This window comes from Miscanthus floridulus, chromosome 5, assembly GCF_019320115.1.
Source record: "Miscanthus floridulus cultivar M001 chromosome 5, ASM1932011v1, whole genome shotgun sequence".
Lineage (NCBI taxonomy): Eukaryota > Viridiplantae > Streptophyta > Magnoliopsida > Poales > Poaceae > Miscanthus > Miscanthus floridulus.
In genome coordinates this window covers 68261779-68283930 of record NC_089584.1, presented here as the reverse complement: position 1 = coordinate 68283930, position 22152 = coordinate 68261779, and the positions used below count along the sequence as shown (strand labels likewise).

The following is a 22152-nucleotide window of genomic DNA, read 5'->3' as shown; positions in this document are numbered from 1 at the left end:
TACTCTTGGTGTTTGCCGACACCTAGATGGTCTGGTGGTTGGAGGATCATTGAACGGAGTTGGTGATTGTCTCTGGCCTCGATCGGTTGCTTGTGAGGGGTCTTGTGCCTTCCCTAGCGGAGCGCCAAAGACAACTCTAGTATATTGCTCGTGTCATTGAGCTACCTCACTTGTGGGTAGGTTCTTGCGGTGTCTAATTGTGTGGACGAGGTTCGTGCAACACCTCTTAGCTGCCGAACCACCAAGTGTTGGTCGACACAACGGGGACTAGCATGCCGACAAGCACGTGAACCTCGGGAGAAAAATCTTGTGTCTCTTGTGTGATTGGATTTCTCCCAGTGATTGGTTGTCTCTACATTATGATTAGTTCATTCCTCTACGCGGCGGTATAATCACCCTACTCACTCATTTACTTTCCCAAAAACTAGTTGTAGCAAGCTCTTTAGTGTAGCTAGAATTGAGAGCTTGCTTTGTTGCTTAAGTTCAGCTAGTGGAGCTCTTTAGTGTGGCAAGTGTGAGAGCTCTTAGTGAGTAGTGACTTAGCCAATTATGTGCCTAGTGATTATAGTGACTAGAATTGTTGGATAGGTGGCTTGCAACCCTTGTAAAGCTAGAGCAAGTTTGCATTTCGCTATTTGTCATATGAATCAAATTGCTCTAGCCATATTAGGACCTTTCAAGTGGTATCAGAGCCGTGGTCATTGTTTGATTGAAGGCTTAACAACCTCGGTGTCAAATTATGGCTCAAGTTGTGTTCAACCATGTGGGAGCAAACTACCGTTCTTTGATGGCACATGCTATGATTATTGGAAGAGAAAAATGAAGATGTATCTTGGTTCAATCAGTGATCAAGTGTGGGATGTGACCGAGAGTGACTATGTAATTCTTGATCCGGACAATCTCACCAACACCGACACGGCCAAAAAAATGCAATACAATGGCTCTCAACACCATCTATAATGCCATTGATTACAAGATGTTTGAGCAAATCAAGGATTATGAGAGAGCTAGTGAAGTGTGGAAGAGGTTGGAGCAGACCTATGAGGGCACACCAGCGGTAAAGAGTGCCAAGCTATATGTCCTTAAGGACAAGTTGACAAGTTTGAAGATGAAGGATGATGAGAGCATTCTGGAGATGTTCCATAGATTGTAAGTAATTATCAATGACTTGAAGGCTTTAAGAAAGAAGATCAATGATGATGATGTCTCTCATCGGTTCTTGATGTGCTTACCTCCTAGATTTGAGACATTGAGATTGATCATTATTAGAGGAGGATTGAACCAACTCACCCCTAAACAAGTACTAGGTGATGTCATAACACAAGAGACATACCATGTGGAAAGGGAAGGGGTTGACAAGGATGAGAAGAAGGAAGATGAAGACAAGAAGAAGAAGAAGAGTGTAGCATTCAAGGCTAGCTCATCATCCAAGAACAAGGTCAAGTCTAAGAAAGAAGAATCAAGTAATGATGAAGATGCTAGTGACATTGATGATGAAGCCATGGCTCTCTTTGTGCGCAAGTTTGGAAGATTCATGAAGAAGAAAGGCTATAGTTCAAGAAAGAGAAGAGACAACAATAAGAGCAAAGATTATGTGAGAAGATGCTACAATTGCAAGAGCCCTGATTATGTTGTAGCGGATTGTCCCTACAATAGTGATAATGATGAGGATGAGAAGAAGAAGCATAAGAAGGAGAAGAAAGAAAAGAAGGAAAAGAAGATGACCTTCTAAAAGAAGAAGAAGGGTGGATGCTATGTGGTCACTTGGGATAGTGATGGCTCTTCGGATAGTGATGACTCTAGTGATGATGGCAAGAAATCTATCAAGAAAGCACTAGCAAGCATCGCCATCAACAACAAGCCTTCTATCTTTGACACTCCATCAACTTGCCTCATGGTAAAGCCTACCAAGGTAAAATATAATGTGAGTGATGATGATACTTGTGAAAGTGATGATTATAGGAGTGATGATGAGGAGGAGGAGTACACCAAGGAGGAGCTCATGGACATGTGTGAGCAAGTGCACACTTGCTTTGAGATGAAGAGAAAAGAGTGCAAAAAATTGTGCAAGAAGATCAAATCTCTTGAGCAATCCTTTGATGAGCTCAATGCCTCTTATGAGAGTCTAAGGGAAGACCATGAGAAGCTTGGCAAAGCTCACTCTAACCTTGAAAAGGCTACTCCTCTCTCATCGAGCAAGTCAAGAAGGAGGAAGCCAAGAAGGAGCAAGTGATTGTGTCATGTGATGTGGGACTAGCATATGATATTATTGATGAATCTTTTTATAACCCTTCTTGTAGCACTACCACTTCTACTTCACTTTTGAGTGATGGTTTCACTTGTGATGCCTCACTAATGGTGGAAAATGAGACCCTCAAGAAGGAGGTGAATGAGCTCACTCGTGCCTTAGGCAATGCCTATGGTGGAGATGCTCGCTTGCTAAGTGCTTGGGTAGCCAAAGGTTTTCTCTCAACAAAGAGGTATTAGGCTATACCCTCAAAAAAGACAAGGTGGCCTTTGTCACTCCCAAAGCTAGCTTTGTGAAGGGCAATGGTCGGTTTTGCAATAGATACAAGCAAATTGGGAATATAGAGCAATATGGCAAGATTAACAATAACAAGCAATCTAATGTATCCTCAATTAGATTTGATTCTTGTTATATGCTTGTCAAGGGTGTCAATGGTGTAAAGGCTAAGTTCATTGGTACACCAATTGTGGGCCCAAAGAAGAAGGTCATTTGGGTACCAAAGACCTTGGTAACTAACGTTCAAGGATCCAAGCAAGTTTGGGTACCTAAAAAGAATTGATCTTTTTTGTAGGTTAATTATAAAGCTGGAGGAAGGCATTAGGTGCTTGATAGTGGGTGCACATAACATATGATCGGTGATTCAAAAATGTTCAATTCAATCAATGAGAATGAGAGCAATAGGATTGATAGTATCATATTTGGTGACAATGACAAAGGCAAGGTCAAAGGACTTGGTAAGATTGCAATTTCCAATGACTTGAGCATTTCCAATGTGCCACTAGTAGAGAGTTTGAACTTCAACCTATTGTCGGTAGCTCAATTTTGTGATCTTGGGTTCAAGTGCGTATTTGGAGTTGATGATATAGAGATCATAAGTGTAGATGGCTCTAACTTGATATTCAAAGGTTTTAGATATGAGAATCTATACTTGGTTGCTTTCAGTGCTAGTGAAGCTCAATTGTCAATATGTTTGCTCACTAAGTCTAGCATGGGTTGGTTATGACATAGAAGTCTTGGTCATGTTGAAATGAAACAATTGAACAAGTTGATAAAGCATGATCTAGTTAGAGGCTTGAAAGATGTCACATTTGAGAAGGATAAGTTATGTAGTGCATGTCAAGCGGGAAAGCAAGTTGGTAACACACATCCTAAGAAGAGCATGATGAGCACATCTAAGGCATTTGAGTTGTTGCATATGGATTTATTTGGGCCAACCACATACACTAGCATTGGTGGAAGCAAATATAGATTTGTGATATTGGATGATTTCACTAGATATATATGGGTGTTTTTTTCTTATTGACAAGAGTGATATGTTTGCAACCTTCAAAACATTCATCAAGAGAATTCACAATGAGTTTGAAACAACCATAAAAAGTGAGAAGTGACAATGGAAGTGAATTCAAGAATGCAAGAGTGGATAATTTATGTGATGAGTTTGAAATTAGGCATCAATTCTCGGCTAAGTACACTCCTCAATCAAATGGCCTAGTTGAGAGAGAATAGAACCTTAATTGACATGGCAAGATCAATGTTGAGTGAGCACAATGTGAGTCATTCATTTTGGGCCAAAGTAATCAACACAGTGTGCTACTATAGCAACTACCTCTATTATCATCCCATGATGGAGAATACACCATATGAGCTCTTGAATAGAAGAAAGCCCAATATTGCATACTTTTGGGTTTTTGTTGCAAATGCTATATATTGAAGAAATGCACTAGATTGAGCAAGTTTGAGAAGAAATATGATGAAGGTTTCTACCTTGGTTACTCCACTACTAGCAAGGCTTATAGAGTTTGGAATTTAACTAGTGGTACTCTTGAGGAGGTTCATGATGTGGAATTTAATGAAACCAATGGTTCCCAAGAGGAAGATGAAAATCTAGAAGATGTAAGAGGCAAGTCAATAAAATTAAGAACATGGACATTAGTGACATATAGCGTGTTCGGCTGGCTTGTTTTTCCTCTCACATAATCACTGTTCACGTCTTGCCAGAACAGTATTTTTCTCTCACGATAATCAGCCGGAACAGTATTTTTCAGTCCTGCCGAACAGGCCCATAAGGCCTAGAGAGGTGATCAATGTTGAAGATGACAAAGATCAAGTGCTCTCTAACTCAAATGTGCAAGCTAGTGGTTCTCATGACCAAGTTCAAGCAAGTGCTAGTGATGACCAAGTGCAAGATCAACAACAAGTGGCTAGTTTATCATCTCAACCAAGTGATCAATCAAATGCAAGCAATCAAGTGCAAGTGCTCCAACCAACCAATGTTTGAAGAGATCATCTATTGGACTCTATAATTGGTAATATCTATAGAGGTGTGCAAACAAGATCAAGATTGGCATCATTTTATAAACACTTCTCATTTGTCTCATCTATTGAACCAAAGAAGATAGATGAAGCTTTGAAGGATGTTGATTGGGTAAATGCTATGCATGAAGAGCTAAACAATTTCACAAGAAATCAAGTATGAGAATTAGTTGAGAGGCCTAAGGATCATAATGTAATTAAAACAAAATGGGTCTTTCAGAACAAGCAAGATCAAGATGGAATAGTTGTAAGGAACAAAACAAGATTAGTGGCTTAAGGTTACACTCAAGTTGAAGGTCTTGACTTTGGAGAAACATATGACCCGATTGTAAGATTAGAAGCAATTAGGATCTTGTTAGCCTATGCTTATGCCCATGACATCAAGTTGTACTAGATGGATGTAAAGAGTGCATTTCTCAATGGGTACATCAATGAGATTGTGTATGTTGAGCAACCTCTCGGTTTTGAAGATGAGAAGAAGCCCAACCATGTCTACAAATTGAAAAAGGCTTTGTATGGATTGAAACAAGCACCTAGAGCATGGTATGAGAGATTGAGGGATTTCCTACTCTCTAAAGGGTTTAAGATGGGAAAGGTTGACACCACTCTCTTCACCAAGAAGCTTGGCGATGACTTGTTTGTGTTACAAATCTATGTTGATGATATCATATTTGGATCAAGCAATCAAGATTTTTGTGAGGAGTTTGGAAAGATGATGGCAAGTGAGTTTGAGATGTCCATGATTGGAGAGCTTAGTTACTTTCTTGGTCTTCAAATCAAGCAAATAAAGAATGGCCATTTGTGAGTCAAGGCAAGTACATCAAAGACATGATCAAGAAGTTTGGAATGGATGATGCTAAAGCAATTAGTACACCAATGGGGACAAATGGAAACTTGGATAGTGATGCTAGTGGCAACATGGTGGATCAAAAGATATATCAGTCTATGATTGGAAGCCTACTCTATGTGACCACATCAAGACTGGATGTAATGTTTAGTGTATGCACATGTGCTAAATTTCAAGCCTCACCAAGAGAGAGTTATTTGAAGGCAACAAAGAGAATATTGAAGTACTTGAAGCATATACAAAATGTTGGATTATGGTATCCCAAAGGAGCAAGATTTGAGTTGATTGGATATTTGGACTCTGATTATGTGGGATGCAAAGTTGAGAGAAAGAGCACATCAAGCACATGTGAACTATTGAAAAGATCACTTGTGTCTTGGTCATCAAAGAAACAAAATAGTGTAGCACTTTCAACCCCAATAGCTGTCACAACATGCTGTATAAACCCAAGTAGCTGCTGCTGCATGAGGAGCTACTGCTGATGCATGGCCTGCTGCTGCTGCTGTATGGCCTGCCGCTACCGCTGAAACTCATCCTACCGAGTCTAAAACTGTGCAAAAGTAGCGGTGGTCTCCTGAGCCTAGAGAGCCTGATCCGGCCTCATCCGCTCAAGTATGGCAAGTAGAGCAGGGTCTGTCTGTAGTGCAGGTGGAGCTGAACTAGAGCTACCGGCCTCATGGTCATGTCGTTGAGGAGGCATCTGAGGGATCTCGTGGTAGTCCTCATCTGAGGTGTCGCTGGGGTCACTCTCGACCATCCCCTCCTGCTAAGCATCAAACTGCTCCTCCTCTATAGCTGCTATGCACCTGATAGTATCGTCCTGCTGGGCTACAGTCTCTGGCACCTCTGGATGACAACACAGCTGGCTAGGTGCACTCAGTGTACTATGGTGGATCATCTAAGTTAGGTTGTATGCAGGGAACTCTGTAGTGGCACCACTGTACTCTGCTAGCATCTAAGGCGGTCTCACTGTAAATGCCCTATGAATAGGAAATGTGATCCAATGAGCATAGGGCAACTGACGGTGATCTCTGAACCCCTCAGTAATAGTATCCTCCATCTCTGATAGAAGGAGATCCCAAATGTCAAACATAGTCTGTTGCATTAGGGAGTTTAGAAGCCATAGCTGTATGCGAGTCAAGCCCTTGCGATACCCCATCCTTAGAAGCAGTGTCCTCATAATAGCATCAAGTACTCTAGCAATAGGAGTAAGATCACTGGGTGTCCTGCTCGACCCCTCGCCGAAAGGCTCTGTGAAGCACTCGCGGACTAGATCTGTAGGGGGCACAAGACCACCGTGAGGGCATCTAGGAGGCACTGTCTATCCATAGCAAACCTCATGTAGCCATATGGGCTCCTCCTGAAGCCTGAGAATCTCTCTAACCCTAGTGCTCGTCAGCCTATAATCTCTACCTCTGAAAGCAAAGTGAATGAATCTGTGATGCGGGTCAATCCAGAGTGAAGCATAGAACTGACGGACCCAATATGGAACATATAAGCCTATCCATTCAAGTAAATCTATCAGCCCTGGTAGATATACTAGGTAGGGGCGAATATGCTCTCTAGCTGCTACTACAATGGTCTCAATGTTGCACACTCTCTGAGATCTGAATACTGCCCCACTGTTAAGATATGCATTATAAAAATCTTCCTGCAAAGGTGTGTAGAAACCCTCTAAAGCACGCTCATCCCGCCTCGGTGGAAACCACTACTCAAAGTCCACAAATCTGAGCTGCTGAACCTCCTTGGCCGTGGCGGCCCTCAAATCCAAGTGGGTCACTAGAGGCAGACCCTGTGGTCTAGGCGGTGGACGTGAACCCCTCCACTATGTCTCTGACCTCAGAGTGACTAGAGCACGGGTACGACCAGAGCGGCGAAGCTGTGGCTAAGGTGCCTGCTCTATCTCCTTGGCCTACTCTCCCTCCTGAGTCTGCTCTACTAGCTATGGCTCCTATTGTGACTCCCCCTGAGGCTGAATCTCATCCAAGACAACTCGTCATCCCACAACCATGATAGTCCCAGCTGGACCACCATGACGGCGCTCAACCTGTTCTAGTGTAGCCCTCATAGATGGAGAGAGCTGATCTGCGATCTGGACTCCACTCCTAGCACCTCCTGCCTCTGCATGCTCTGCTGCTGCTGCAACTGCGGTTGCTCTAGCTATATCTGCATCTGGATACTTCCACTTCTTTGTTGCAAGCTTCTTCGTCACCTTGCCTTTTGTATCTATAGGTTGGCGAGGCGGGGGCCTTGGATCCTCATCACCAGGACCACCTCCAACATTCTTGACATGAGCCATCTGATGGATCTGAAAAGAACAACTGCCGCTCATAAAGATCAACTGCCAACTGTCACTTCCTAGGCTTGGCCTCGATCCGTACTCGCGAGCTTGGCCCCGAGTTGACTGACAACTACAAATAGGACCACAACGGCACCGACTCGCTGCACGATAGAATAGATAGGATATACAAATAATTACAATATATCTAAAGATGCGAAACCCTAAGAAAGCAAGCAATTCGGTACGAAATTAGAACCACGGGCTTGCTACCTGACGAACCGGCGATCCGAAAAGAAGAGGAATGATAATCGGGGAACCATCGGGGGGCAATGCGAGGCTAGGGTTCCGGCGAAGTGCTACGACAACCGAGAAAAGAAAAATGTAGGGCAGTGGATTAGGGCATGGGCGAGTAGGAAAGCAGCTCTGTTGCTTGCGATGGCAGGGACTTTGACCTAGATCGGATGGCGACGCTGGTGCATGGAGGCGGCGCTGCTGCTGTGAGAGCTCGGCGGCGTGCAGGCACAGCGCGGCGGTGGTGATGCATGGCGTGGGCAGTGATGGCGCGGCAGGGCGCGGTAGTGTGGCTATGGGCAGGGGAGGCGAGAGCGGCGGTGTGAGAGAAGATGTGGAATAGGGATACACGTACGGAGATTTATAGTGGCCCCCACGGAATAGAAAAGGAAACGGAGAAAAGAGTTTGATTCCCGCACGTTTTCTACTGACCGGACGCTCCGGTGGCAGCGACCGGATGCTGTCCAAAACCCCTAGAATCACGACCAGACGCATCTGGTGAACCCCAACCGGACGCAGCCAGAGTCCGGTGCAAGCAGCCTTCATCGTCTTTGATCGATCGGACGCTAGATCGCCATCTGATCGGACACTGGGAAAACACTATTTCAGCGTCCGGTCACTCATTCTCAGCAGCAGTTCACCTCCTGTGAACTGACCGGACGCTGGATTTTAGAGTCCAGTGCAGCGTCCGGTCACTCTTTTTCAGCAAATCTTCAAAGTCCTTCATGCTGCCTGTTCCCAATCAAGTCCCAACTCCAATAAGATCCAAATAAACACCAATTGGGACTGATGTGAGTGACCTCTCTCAAACCCTCAAATTTTTAAAAATATTTTGCCTTAGGCTATAATTCTTTTTAAGAAAATAGGCAATAAGAGGGCAATTGAAGATAAGTGACAAAGCAATATTCATGCATATGCAATGCAATACTTGAAAGTAAATCTAGTTGCTTGTCAAGTTTGATCCAAGGTTAAGCTTCTTCACACGCTTTACGGCGGTTATCTTAACCATGTTAGACAAGCCCTATATGCATTACCAAAAATTAAACATGTTGTATATTACAATGCAATGCAAGGGACAACACAAGCTTATTTTTAGTGAAGTTACTAAAATCAAGAACATTGAGCTCATTTCGTAAATGACAAAAAGTCGCCTCATCTAGAGGTTTAGTGAAGATATCCGCCAATTGATCCTCGGTCCTTACGCCTTCTAATGAAATATCATTCTTTGCAACATAAGCTCTAAGAAAGTGATGGCGGATATCTATGTGCTTGGTGTGAGAGTGTTGAACTGGATTATTTGCAAGTTTTACCACACTTTCATTATCGCACAAAAGAGGTACTTTTTCTAGAACTACACCATAGTCTAGCAAAGTTTGTTTCATATAAAGTATTTGTGCACAACAAGCACCCACGGCAATGTATTCCGCTTCGGCGGTGGACAAGGCCACACTATTTTGCTTCTTGGAGGACCAAGACACAAGTGATCTACCAAGCAAATGGCACCCTCTGGATGTGCTTTTTCTATCAACTTTGCAACCGGCATAATCCGAATCGGAATAGCCGACTAATTCAAATATAGCTCCATTGGGATACCAAAGGTCAATGCTTGGTGTGTGCTTAAGATATCTAAGGATTCTTTTTACGGCAATCAAATGAGTTTCCTTAGGATTAACTTAAAATCTAGCACACATACACACACTAAACATGATGTCGGGCCTAGATGCGGTTAAATATAATAGGCTACCAATCATAGGGCGGTAGAGAGTATGATCAACCGTGTTACATCCCTCATTTAGGTTGAGATGTCCATTAGTTGGCATTGGTGTCTTGATTGGCTTACATTCATTCATCTTGAATATCTTGAGAAGATCATTTGTATATTTCTCTTGAGAGATGAAAATCCATTCTCTCATTTGCTTTACTTGAAAACCAAGAAAGAATGTAAGTTCTTCGATCATTGACATCTTGAACTCCTTCGACATCAATTCACCAAACTCTTTGCAGAATCTTCATTTGATGATCCAAAGATGATATCATCAACATATACTTGACAAATGAAGATGTGCCCATCAAGTTTCTTGGTGAATAGTGTGGTGTTGACCTTCCCAATGGTGAAGCCCTTCTCTATGAGGAAGTCCCGAAGGCACTTATACCAAGCTCTTGGGGCTTGCTTAAGCCCATATAATGCCTTGGACAACCTATAAACATGATTAGGATATCAAGAGTCTTCAAACCCAGGAGGTTGATCAACATAGACTAGTTCATTAATAAAGCCATTTAAGAATGCACTTTTCACATCCATTTGATATAGTTTCATGTCATGATGTGATGCATATGCAAGAAGGATACGAATGGCTTATAGTCTTGCAACTGGTGCAAAGGTCTCTCCAAAATCTAAACCTTCAACTTGAGAGAACCCCTTTGCAACTAGTCTTACCTTGTTCCTCACAACAACGTCTTGATCATCTTGCTTGTTGCGGAACACCCACTTTGTTCCAATGACTCTTGCACCTTTTGGCCGCTCTTCAAGAGTCCAAACTTCATTGCGGGTGAAGTTGTTCAACTCTTCATGCATGACATTTATCCAATCCAGATCTTGAAGAGCTTCTTCTATCTTAGGAGGCTCATAGCAAGAGACAAAAGAGTGATGAGCAATAAATGAAGCAAGTTTTTGTGAGCGAGTCATTACACCCTTTGATGGACTCCCTATGATGAGATCTTGTGGATGATCTTGTAGTAGAGGTGTATTTCTTCTATTGACCACTTGAGGAGGAGATTGTGGAACATCAACATCTTGCGCTTGTACCACCATTTGATCATGGGAGACATGAGTATCTTCATTTTCTACTCTCCCATCTTTATCATCATCTTGTGGCACACTTGATGAAGAAGGTGGATCAATCACTTGTACATCATCTTCATCATCTTTAGGCTTGATGTCTCCAACTAGAATGTTCTTCATAGCCTCCCTCAATGGTTCATCACCTACATCATCAAGATTCTCATGTGCTCCTTGGGAGCCGTTAGATTCATCAAATTCCACATCATATGTTTCTTCAACCAAGCCGGTGGCATGATTAAATACTCTATATGCTTTGGACTTTGATGAGTAACCAATAAGAAAACCAATATCACAACATCTTTGAAACTTCCCTAGGTGTTGCCGCTTCTTGTAGATGTAGCATTTGCAACCAAACACCCTAAAGAAGGAGACGTCCGGCCTTTTCCCATTGAGGACCTTATAAGGTGTCTTGCCAAAGAACTTTTGAAGGAATAGACGGTTGGATGCATAGCATGTGGTGTTGATAGCTTCCGCCCATAGAGCTTCGGGGGTATTGTACTCATCTAGCATTGTTCTTGCAAGAGTGATCAATGTCTGGTTCTTTCTCTCAACTACATCATTTTATTGAGGAGTATATGTTGTGGAGACCTCATGCTTGATCCAAACTTTATCACAATAGGCTTCTATGCTTGTGTTGTCAAATTCTTTCCCATTGTCACTTCTAATCTTCTTGAGCTTCACTTCAAATTCATTTTGTGCTCTCTTGGCAAACTTCTTGAAGCAAGATGCAACTTTGGATTTGTCATGAAAGAAGAATACCCATGTGTATCTTGAATAGTCATCAATAATCACAAGACAATAAAGATTTCCTCCCAAACTCTTGTATGTTGTTGGTCCAAATAAGTCTATGTGAAGGAGTTCTAGCACTCTTGTGGTTGATATGAAAGCTTTTGTTGGATGAGTATTTGCAACTTGCTTGCCGGCTTGACATGCACTACAAAGCTTGTCCTTCTCAAACTTTACATCCTTCAACCCTCTCACCAAATCATTCTTCATTAGCTTCTTGAGTGAGCTCATCCCAACATGAGCAAGTCTTCTATGCCATAGTCACCCAAGTGTTGTTTTGGTGAATAGGCATGTCTTCAAGTTAGCATCTTCGGAGGTGAAATCCACTAAATATAGGTTGTTGTATCTAAATCTTTTGAATATTACTTGATCATCATCCTTCTTAGATACAATAATTTCCTTCTCGGTGAACAAGCATTGGAAGCCAAGATCACACAATTGTCCAACGGATAACAAGTTGAAACTCAATGAAGCAACATATAGCACATTTGAGATAGAATGATCATTTGATATTGCCACTTTGCTCAATCCTTTAACCTTGCCCTTTGAATTATCTCCAAATGTGATTCTTTCTTATCCATCTACTTCTTCATCTAGTGAGGTGAATATACGAGGATCACCGGTCATGTGTTGTGTGCAACCACTATCAATAACACAATGACTTCCACCGGTCTTGTAGTTCACCTACACACAAGAGATCAAGCTTTAGGAACCTAAACTTGTTGAGGGCCCTTTACCTTCTCAACAAGTGACTTTGCAACCCAAATTTTCTTAGGCCTATTCTTGTTTGGAGGTCCTAAGAACATGACTTTCTTCTTTCCACTAGAATCCTTTCTAAGCATGTAATGAGCATTGAATGCAAAAGGTCTAGCATGCTTAGGCAAGGGTTGTGGTGGTGGAGTTTGGCACTCATAGGCAAATGACCTTCTTGTCCACACTCAAAGCATCTCTTTGGCTTTGGCTTTGATTTGTGTTGTTGTTGAGCTAGAGCCTTCTTCTCTTGGTTTGCCAAGTACCCAATGCCACTTCTATCCATCTTCATGATGGTGTTCATTAGTAGCTCACTTTGAAGATGCTTGCCTCTTGTGAAATTGCTCAAACCAATCTTGAGATGCTCTTTCTCTAACTTGAGCTTCTTGTTCTCTTCCTTGAGAGCATCATTGTTTTTCTCTTCCTTGAGCCTCTTGTTCTTTTCTTTTAGCTTCTTATTCTCAAGCATCAAATCACCATCATGATTAAGAGTTTCTAGCACAATAGTGTTGTGGCTTTTGATTTCTTCAAGATGTTTCTTGAGCTTTTCATTGTCATTCTTGAGCTTGACAAACTCATCATAATCATCGGCCTCAACCACTTGCTTGCCCTTGCTACTAGAACTTTGCTCAATGCTCTCAATGATCAAATCATCACATGATGTAGCTATATCAATCTTAATAACATCGTTAGTAGCACCATGTGGCTTATTGGATAGAAATTCTTGAGCAATGATAAGATTATCATGATTAATTTTAAGAGTAGTGTATTCTTCTTTTAGCTTGTTGTGGCTAGTGATGAGCTCTTTGTGCATCCCCTCAAGTTTATCATGTTTATCTTTAAGCTCTTTCTTAGAAGATTTGAGCTCCTTGAGTTTGGATGATATAGCATCATTTGCTTCTCTAAGCTCAATACTAGCCTTTTCCGCCATATCACATTTCGCTAAAAGTAAATCATTCTTAGCTTCTAGCTTTTCATTATTAGCTCTAGTCTTTATAATGATCTTAGTGTATTGTTTTAGCAATCTAGCAAGATCATCATAAGAAGGTGATTCATATTCATCATCATCACTATCGCTATCATCATTACTAGCATGTTCATCACCACTACTATCATCATCATTTGATACCTTACATTCACCCTTGACCATAAGGCATAGGTGTGTGCAGGATGATGGCGGTGGTGGCGATGAAGATGATGAAGAGTCAATAATAATGGCGGCCACCTTCTCGTTGTCACTATCATCATCGGATGAGCCACTAGATGAATCAATGTCTGTGAGCCAATCACCGACGATGTATGCCTTTCCACTCTTCTTCTTCTTCTTGTGGAAGTCCTTCTTCTTGCCATCTCTCTTCTTGTATGGCTTGTTTTTCTTTTTCTCATCTTCTTCTTCATTACTTGAGTCATCTTTCTTGCCCTTGTACTTGTTCTTGAACTTGTCTTTCTTGGGCTTGGTGCATTGGTATGCTAGATGACCAAGTTCTCCACAATTGTAGCAATCCATCTCGAAGATTGGCTTCCTTCTAGAGCTAGTGAAGAACTTCTTCTTCTTGCCATCGAACTTGATGCCACTCTTGTTGAGCTTCTTTAGCATCTTGGTGGTTTTTCTCACCATGAGAGCAAGACTTGCATCATCAATTTCATCATCACTTGAGCTCTCATACTCAAGTCTTGCTTTGCCCTTCTCTTGGCTAGCTTTGAATGCTAAGTCCTTGTCTTTCTTCTTGGTAGAGGATGAGCCATCTTGTGGTGTGATGTGCATATACATCTCATGAGTATTGATCTTTCCCAAGATTTATGTCAGTGTAGCGATGGAAAGATCACCTTGATGAAGCACGGTCACAATATGCCCATATTTGTCAATGGGGAGGACACTCAAAATCTTTCTTACAACATCGGATGGTTGCATTTGAGTGAGTCTAAGCCCATTGACTTCCTCTACAAGAACATTCAAACATGAGTATATCTCATTAGCACATTCTTTAGGAAGCATCTCAAAAGAGTTAAGCTTTTTCATGACAAGATGATAGCGTTCCTCACGCTCACTCTTTGTTCCCTCATGGAGCGCACAAATGTCTGACCATAGTGCATGGGCGTCTTTATGGTTCCTCACCTAGTTAAACACATCTTTGCAAAGGCCTCTAAAGAAGGTGTTTTGAGCCTTTGCATTCCATTTCTCGCAATTCACCTCATCGCCTTATAGGTGTGTAGCATCCCAAGGTTTTGGGAAGCCTTGTGAGGCGGCTCTAAGTATTCCAACATCTAGAGCCTCTAAGTACACCTCCATGCGAATTTTCCAATATGGAAAATCATCCCCCTCAAAGATAGGAGGAGGTCCATCCCCATGAGACATCTTTCTCTAGGCGGTTAAGCCTAAATACGTGAGCACGAGGCTCCGATACCAATTGAAAGGATCAAGATGCCTAAGAGGGGAGGTGAATTGGGCTAATTCTAAATTTCTTTGCAATAATTAAGTCCTATAGTTAGCCCAATTAACCCCTTATGCCTAGAAAGTATTTCTATTGATCTACCGCACAAAAGTTTAGCAACCTAAGTTCCAATCCTACTCTAGCATGGAAATTCTATGAATGTAAAAGATAAGAATTGAATTGCTCAAAGTAAATGCTCAAAGTAAAACGAGAAGGAGGAACGCGGCGATGTTTTACTGAGGTATCAGAGAGTCGCCACTCCTCACTAGTCCTCGTTGGAGCACCTGCACAAGGGTGTAGCTCCCCCTTGATCCGCGCAAGGATCAAGTGCTCTCTACGGGTTGATTCTTCAACACTCCGTCACGGTGAATCACCCACAACTGCTCACAAACTTGAGTTGGTTCATCCACAAGCTCTGACGAATGATCACCAAGCTCCCAATCACCACCAAGCCATCTAGGTGATGGCGATCACCAAGAGTAACAAGCACGAACTCTCACTTGACCACGACAAGCCTAATGAGAAGGGTGGATGCACACTTTGCTACTCTTGATCTCACTAATAAGGGCTCTCTTTGGGATTCTCAAATCTCAATCACCTCACTAGGACCTTGGTCTTCTTAGCACTCACAAAGGTGTTTTTCAGCTGTTGGAATGAGCAAAAGTACCCCCACACACGAATGGATGGAGTATTTATAACATGGGCTGAAAAACAAACCGTTATGTGCCTCTGCGGGGTGATCAGACGCTCCGGTCATGTTAACCGGATGCTCCGATCAGTTCACCCCGAATTCCAGTGATCAAATAGTGACCGGACGCTGGACAGCGTCAGGTCGTGATTTTCCCTCTCTGGAACCTTACTGGAGTCGACCGGACGCTGACCCTTAGCGTCCGATCACTCACCTCTCAGCGTCCGGTCACTTCCAGACGACTTCACCTTGATCAAATGAACTGATCAGACTCTGCGCCAGCGTTCGGTCACACCGAAGCCAGCGTCCGGTCAGTATTTGACCCTCCATTCACTTCCAACTCTCGATCATACGTGAATGAAGTTTGCTCCAATGGATCTAAGGGCTATTTTGGAGCAACCTAGTGCTAGATTTAGCAAGTATGCACCACACCTAACTCACTAGACACACCTAGATCAAGCTACCCGTCCATACCCCCCTTAATAGTACGACCAAAGGAAAAACAAAGTCCTAAACTACTCTAAGTGTCTCTTCAACACCAAACGACACTTAGAACTAGTCCATCCTTAACCTTGTCGTCCATCCTTTGAAAACCGAAATGATTTCCATCGTAGGGGCATGACCACCATGATTGCCCAATCAATCTCCATTATCGTGACCTAACTTAATTGCCTCTACAAAACACATGTTAGTCACAGTAATCACGTATTATCATTAATCACTGAAACCCAACTAGGAGCCTAGATGCTTTCAGGTGGCTTGCAACCCTTGTAGAGCTGGAGCAAGTTTGCATTTCGCTATTTGTTATACTAATCAAATTGCTCTAGTGATCTTTTAGATTTTTAAATAGGTTATTCACCCCCTCTATCCATATTAAGACCTTTCAGTGGCACACGTAGTCCACAGGTGAGGCACGGGTTGGCCAGGCCTTGTTCCACTCAGCGCGCTCTAGAGCCCATGATGCGAGAGCCAATCAGAGGTTCTCGGGCTAAGATGATAAACCCAGTGTGAGCCAACAATGCAATGTTGAAATTAATGTCTATGCTTTATCATCAAATGATTGATGATATCACACTGGGTTACTTGTGTAATGAGGGTGAGGAGTTGATCACCAACTCTATGCCTGAAAGTGTATCTATGATAGTTGCTAACAATATGTTAGCCGGGCATAATGAAGAGAAACCCATATTAAAAAAAGGGATTGACTAGCGATTGGACATCCGCGGCTGCTCCACCCTGTCCGCTTGGATTCGTGTGCTGCCAGCGCCAACTTCGTTTCCTACACTCGCATCCAAACCGCCCAGTTCAGATCCGCTGCCCACGCTGCTCAGATGACTTGCCCCTGCCTCTTCCACACCGGCGCGACACACGTCTCTTCCAAGCCACCCGAGAAGACTCGCCCTCGCATCTTCCACAACAGCACTGCATGGCCTGTGCCTCCTCCCCATGTCGTCGGCAGCGGCCTACGCCTCCTCCACGCGTCAGTGGCTGCGCCTTGGCCCTGCCCGCCCTCATGGAGACCAACGCCGATGGTCTGCACTTACAACATGGAACACTTAAATGCAATATACATTTGAAACAGATGAAACATTTAGGACATACGCATGCAACATGTGTGTGGAACATATGCAACATCTAGATAAAACAATTGCAACATGGAAAAAACTTACTGCAACATAAGACTGAAACAACTGAAACATTTGGAACATAGTGTTGCAACATATGTGTGAAAACTATGCAACATCCAGATAAAAAATGATTGCAACATATGTATGGAAACATATGAAACATTTTGATCAAATGCTTGCAACATGCTTCTGAAACACTTGCAACATATGCAACATCTCCATATCTACTTTTACAACATCCACAGAAACAACTGCAACGTACCTTTGAAACGACTAAAACACCTAGAACATATATTTGCATCATAGGGGAGGGGAAGCCTGGGGTCGGGAGTCGGCGGTGAGCGGCGGCGCACGAGCACCACCGTCACCAGTACGGGGCTTGGCTTGGCGGCAACGGTGGGGGATGGAGGGCGAGGAGTGCCATGGCCACCGGGGTGGGGGAGCTTGGTCGCCGGGGTGAGAGAGGGTGCCACCGGGGGTGGGGAGGGCGCCGCATCGAGGTGGAGGAGAGCCGCCCACTCCCCTGCAACACCGCTGCGCCACCTCTATGGATCTCACGGGAGGCGAGTGGATCTCGCTGGGGTGGGGGAGAGGGCTGTTGGATTTGCGGGCGTTAGGGGCTCCCGGTGGGGGAGGACGTCGGGCGTTGGTGCGCTGCGGTAGGGGATGAGGAGCGCGGAAGGGGTAAGGACGGGAGCGGAGCGGAGCGAAGCGAAGCGAGACGTGCGGGAGTTGATTTTGTTTTTTAGGCGAGGGGTGCATGCAGCAATGAGTGAAGCGAGGCGTCCGGCCTTTCGAACGTCTTAATGGTTGTATTAGCGATCATAAAATGGACCTTGTCTTGTGTGCCTCTTGGGCTGAGATGACGAAGGGTCAACTCATTTCATCCCCTGGAATCAAACAAATTAAATTAGGTTCGGAGCTAGGAGTAACTCCAACTGTTTGACTAAAATTACTAGCTAGATTTCATAGTTTAGCTATTTTATAAAATAAAAAACTTCTAAAAAAAGAAGATGTCTGAAACAACCTTGCTATTTCTCATCTTCAGATAGCTAGCACCCATGGTTGGCTAAATATGGGGATAGCCAGCTTTCTATTGGAGTTGCTCTAGTAGAATTTGAATGATCCATCACTTATCACTGTCTCACTCTTCAAACCAAACCAAACACAAGACGCACAGTTGCCAATGCGGCAGCGACACTTAAACAACCTACGATCCAATCTATCTACCTATTTTCATATTCAGGTGATCGATCGAGGGAGCTACATACTGGACATATTTCTATCCATGCTGTTCGCACCCCAGATCCTGAAACTAATTAACCATGGCTTGTCAATCGTTTGCTAACTAAATCAACCGACAAGACCACCACCATTGGATGTACTATGTACAAAATTCACGTGCGGCACCCCGTTCCATTTCTTTCTCAATTTCATTTGAGGAGCATGTAATCTCCAGCATTATCATTGTTGTCATATTCTGCGTCGTCGTTGTCGTCGCCGGCGGTGGTTCGGCCGCAGAGCATGCCGCCATGGCGTGGGAAGTGGACGAGGGCCAGCGGGAGCGTGCACACGAGGCTGGCGGCGCCGGTCAGGGAGATGGCCTCCTCGATGGTGTACCGAGACCCGCTGAAGAAGAGCCGGTTCGTCACGATCGCGCCCACCGCGCCGCCGCTCGCCGTCATCCCGGACACCACGCCCAGCGACCTGCACCACCCACTCAAAATGAACCAAACCCAAGGCGTAAGAAATATTATATTTCAGCTGGTACCAAAAACATGCTGATCTGTGCACAATTTGAAATTTCCTGACAACAGTTGGTTCACACGTTATCTTAGTTAAGTTAACAAAGCTTTTATTATTAAAAAACAGACTGTAGTTTCCCCATGCCTGCTTGGCCAAGGATTTTGACCAGCCACCTGTAAGTTTTTTTGTTCTAAAACTCGTGCTATGAACGAGATTTAATAAATTAGTTCTGACCAAATGGGAACCGAGACACTGAGAGTGTTCAGCTGGCATTAAATTGCTACTGTAGTAGATGAAAAACACTGTTTATGCTAAAATTTAGTGAGAGAAAAATACTGCTCCGTCTAAAAAAAAAGGTCAGCCAGCCAGCCGAAGCTGACCAGCCGAACACGCTGATTATTTTGAGGAAACCATGCATGCTATTCATTAGATAGATTTTTTTTTAGAAAAAGTTGCTTCAGGCCGTGCCTTTTATAAATAAAATACAAATAATACAAGGGTTAGTGGAATAAAAGAGTACTAATTTGTAACGACAAGTTTGTTTTCCACTGTATATTGTGCTATCGTAGTTTTCCTGTGTTTCTTTCTCTTAGAATGCAGAAAATATGTACGTCACATTTTACACAATACTCCGTATGTAATAAGTCTACTGCTTGGTTGCTATACCTGGAAATAATAATGGGGCTAAAAGCTTCATTGTTTGAAACCTCTCCGATTATTTTCTTCCATAGATATCAGAAGATACGTCAACATCTCAACTATAGTACACCTAATAAGGATTCTACTCTAGATTCTATTATGATCCAAGACAAGGAGTGGTCTAAGTGATGTGTCTGTGTGTTTGTTGAACGGCTATACTCATTCACTTGTGAATGCAGCATATTGCATTCCTTAATCTAAAAATCTATATCTAAATAATCAGACAAAAAAATCTTTATAGGTAATTGATTTATGATACATGCATGATAGATGTTCTTCCTTGTAACTTTTTGGGAGAAAAAAAATCTATATGTGAATATATAGTTCTTGATCTATCTATATCTAAATAATCAGACACAAAAAATTCTTTAGGTAATTGATTTATGAAACATGCATGGATGTTCTTCTTTGTAACTTCTAGGGAGAAAAAAAATCTATATGTGATTTGTGAATATATAATTCAAGATCTATCTATATCTAAATAATCACACACAAAAGAATCTTTAGGTAATTTGATTGATTGATCGATGAAACATGCATGCATGATAGATGTTCAAAGAAGAAGCTTGTTCGATTTCACCTCTTGGAGACGAAGGGGACGATTCCGAAGGTGAGCCCCGACGCGGCCTGCATGAACGTGGCGCACGCCACCATCACGGCCATGGTGATCGCGACCGACGGCGCCTCCGCTGCGCCCATCCTGCCGACCAGCACGCACAGTGCCGCCCCGGCGGTCTGCACGGCCCAGAGCAGCCACAGCCTCCCGCGCATCCCGAACAGCCTCGCGTCCGCGTCCGACGCCACCCCGCCCGCGGCCCGCGCCACCGCGTTCATCGCGCCGAAGCACGCCGCGGCGGCGCCTGCAGCCTCCATGGGGAGGTGGAAACGTTTCCGGAAGAAGTCGGCCGCCACGTTCTCCATGATGAGCCCGACGCCGTAGCAGTAGCCGTAGGTGAGCGCGAGCACCCACGCGCGGTAGTTGTCCACCCCTCCGCGCACCACCTTCCAGAAGCTCTTGCCGGTCTTGGCTCCGCCGCCGACGCCGGCGCCGCGTGGGAGGTCGTCGTAGGGGAAGGCGAGGACGGCGAGGCCCGTGGTGATGAGCAGCGCGCAGGGGAGGAGGTAGGTGACGCGCCAGGCGACGGTGATGGGCACGCCAAGGCGGAGGGCGAGCTCGTAAGCGAGCGGCATGACAAGCTGCGCCGCGGCGCTGCCGACGTTGGCCCAGCCGGCCGCGACGGCGTTGGCGAGCCTGACGGCGGAGGGCACGAAGATGCCCGACATCCAGTGCTGGTTGGCGACGAAGTTGGCGAGGGAGAGGCCCGCCACGAAGCGCAGCGCGACGAAGCCCGCGGGCGACGACGCGGTGACCGCGACGGCGAGCGCGGCCAGTAGGCTGGCGAGCCCAGACGCGCGGCGCGGGCCGAGGAGGTCGCAGGCGGGGCCCATGGCGAGCCTGCCGACCAGCGTGGCGGCGACGGAGCCCACGGCGGCGGCGGCGGCGTTGGAGGGAGCGCGGGCCGCAGCGCCGGGAGGATGGGCGGCGCCGCGAAGGCCGCGAAGAAGCAGGCGAAGAGGGAGAGCCAGGCGAGGTGGAACGCCTGCGTGTGCGGCGACGAAAGCGCCAGAGGGCGAAGATCCGTCGCCCTGCCCTCGGCGTCGACGCCGCCGACGCCGTAGGCCGTAGCAGTTCTCTTCGTCGTCGGCCAGCTGCTTCTTCCCCATGGTCACCATAACTAGCTACTAGTGACGTGTCTGCCTGGCCTCGTGGCCGTGCAGGAAGAGATCTACCAGTACCACACACAGCCAAGCAGAGAATGCCGAATGGAACTCTAGTGGCTACTAGTTCCAGGTCTGTGGGCGACCAGTGGGGTGAGAGGTTTAGATACACGCACGCGGGTGGTTTTAAGTGCGTGTGGTGGGCGTGGAATCGAAGGTGGTGGATGGGAGGCAGAGGCAAGCGATAGAGCGGTGCATGCAGGGCGCCGCGTTGCATGGGCGAGTGGCTTTTGTACGTGCCTACCGGCTACCACGGCGATTTTTTTTAAATTTTAACCTTTTTTAATATAATTTTAAATCTGATATTTTTTTAAAACTAAAACTTTTGGCCGCGCCTATTTCTAACACTGTTGGATATTTTTTTAAAAACTAAAACTTTTGGCCGCGTCTATTGCCCTGACGCGGCCAAATGCCTGTGCCGTGCCATGCATGGTGGCGCGGTAGAGGGCTGACGTGCCGTGGGCCGGCCTGGGGGACCGATGACGTGGTAGGTCTTACCGCGCCACCGAACTTGGCGCGGCAGTGCCGCGCCCTGATCCGTGGCACGGCTGGACCAAATATATACCGCGTGCGAGCCCGCCCGTCAGCACGCACCCCTGCCCTGCCCGCCCACCCGAACGCCGCCACCGCCAGCCGCACGCGTCCCGCCGCCAGCGCCCTGCTTGCGCCCACACGCGCCCTAGCCGGTCGCGCCATGAACGCCGGCGCGTCAAGGCCGCCCGCTCCTAAGGTACCTCCCTCTCGATTTCATATTTTTATTATTATTATCTAGTATAGTTAGTATTTTTTGTATCCTTACGGTACCCCCACGTGCCCTCACAA

The 22152-nt window shown here is 45.0% G+C and overlaps 1 protein-coding gene across 1 annotated transcript; it reads right to left on the bottom strand.

Annotated features, from left to right (window-relative positions):
* Window positions 1-18187: 18187 nt before the first annotated feature.
* LOC136452294 (probable high-affinity nitrate transporter 2.4) lies at window positions 18188-21397 on the bottom strand. The gene is given in 4 exon segments (XM_066452914.1): window positions 18188-18813; window positions 20132-21068; window positions 21071-21234; window positions 21236-21397. Coding segments are annotated over 4 exon segments (1425 nt in total). The 5' UTR covers window positions 21286-21397; the 3' UTR covers window positions 18188-18539.
* Between the last annotated feature and the right edge of the window lie 755 nt (window positions 21398-22152).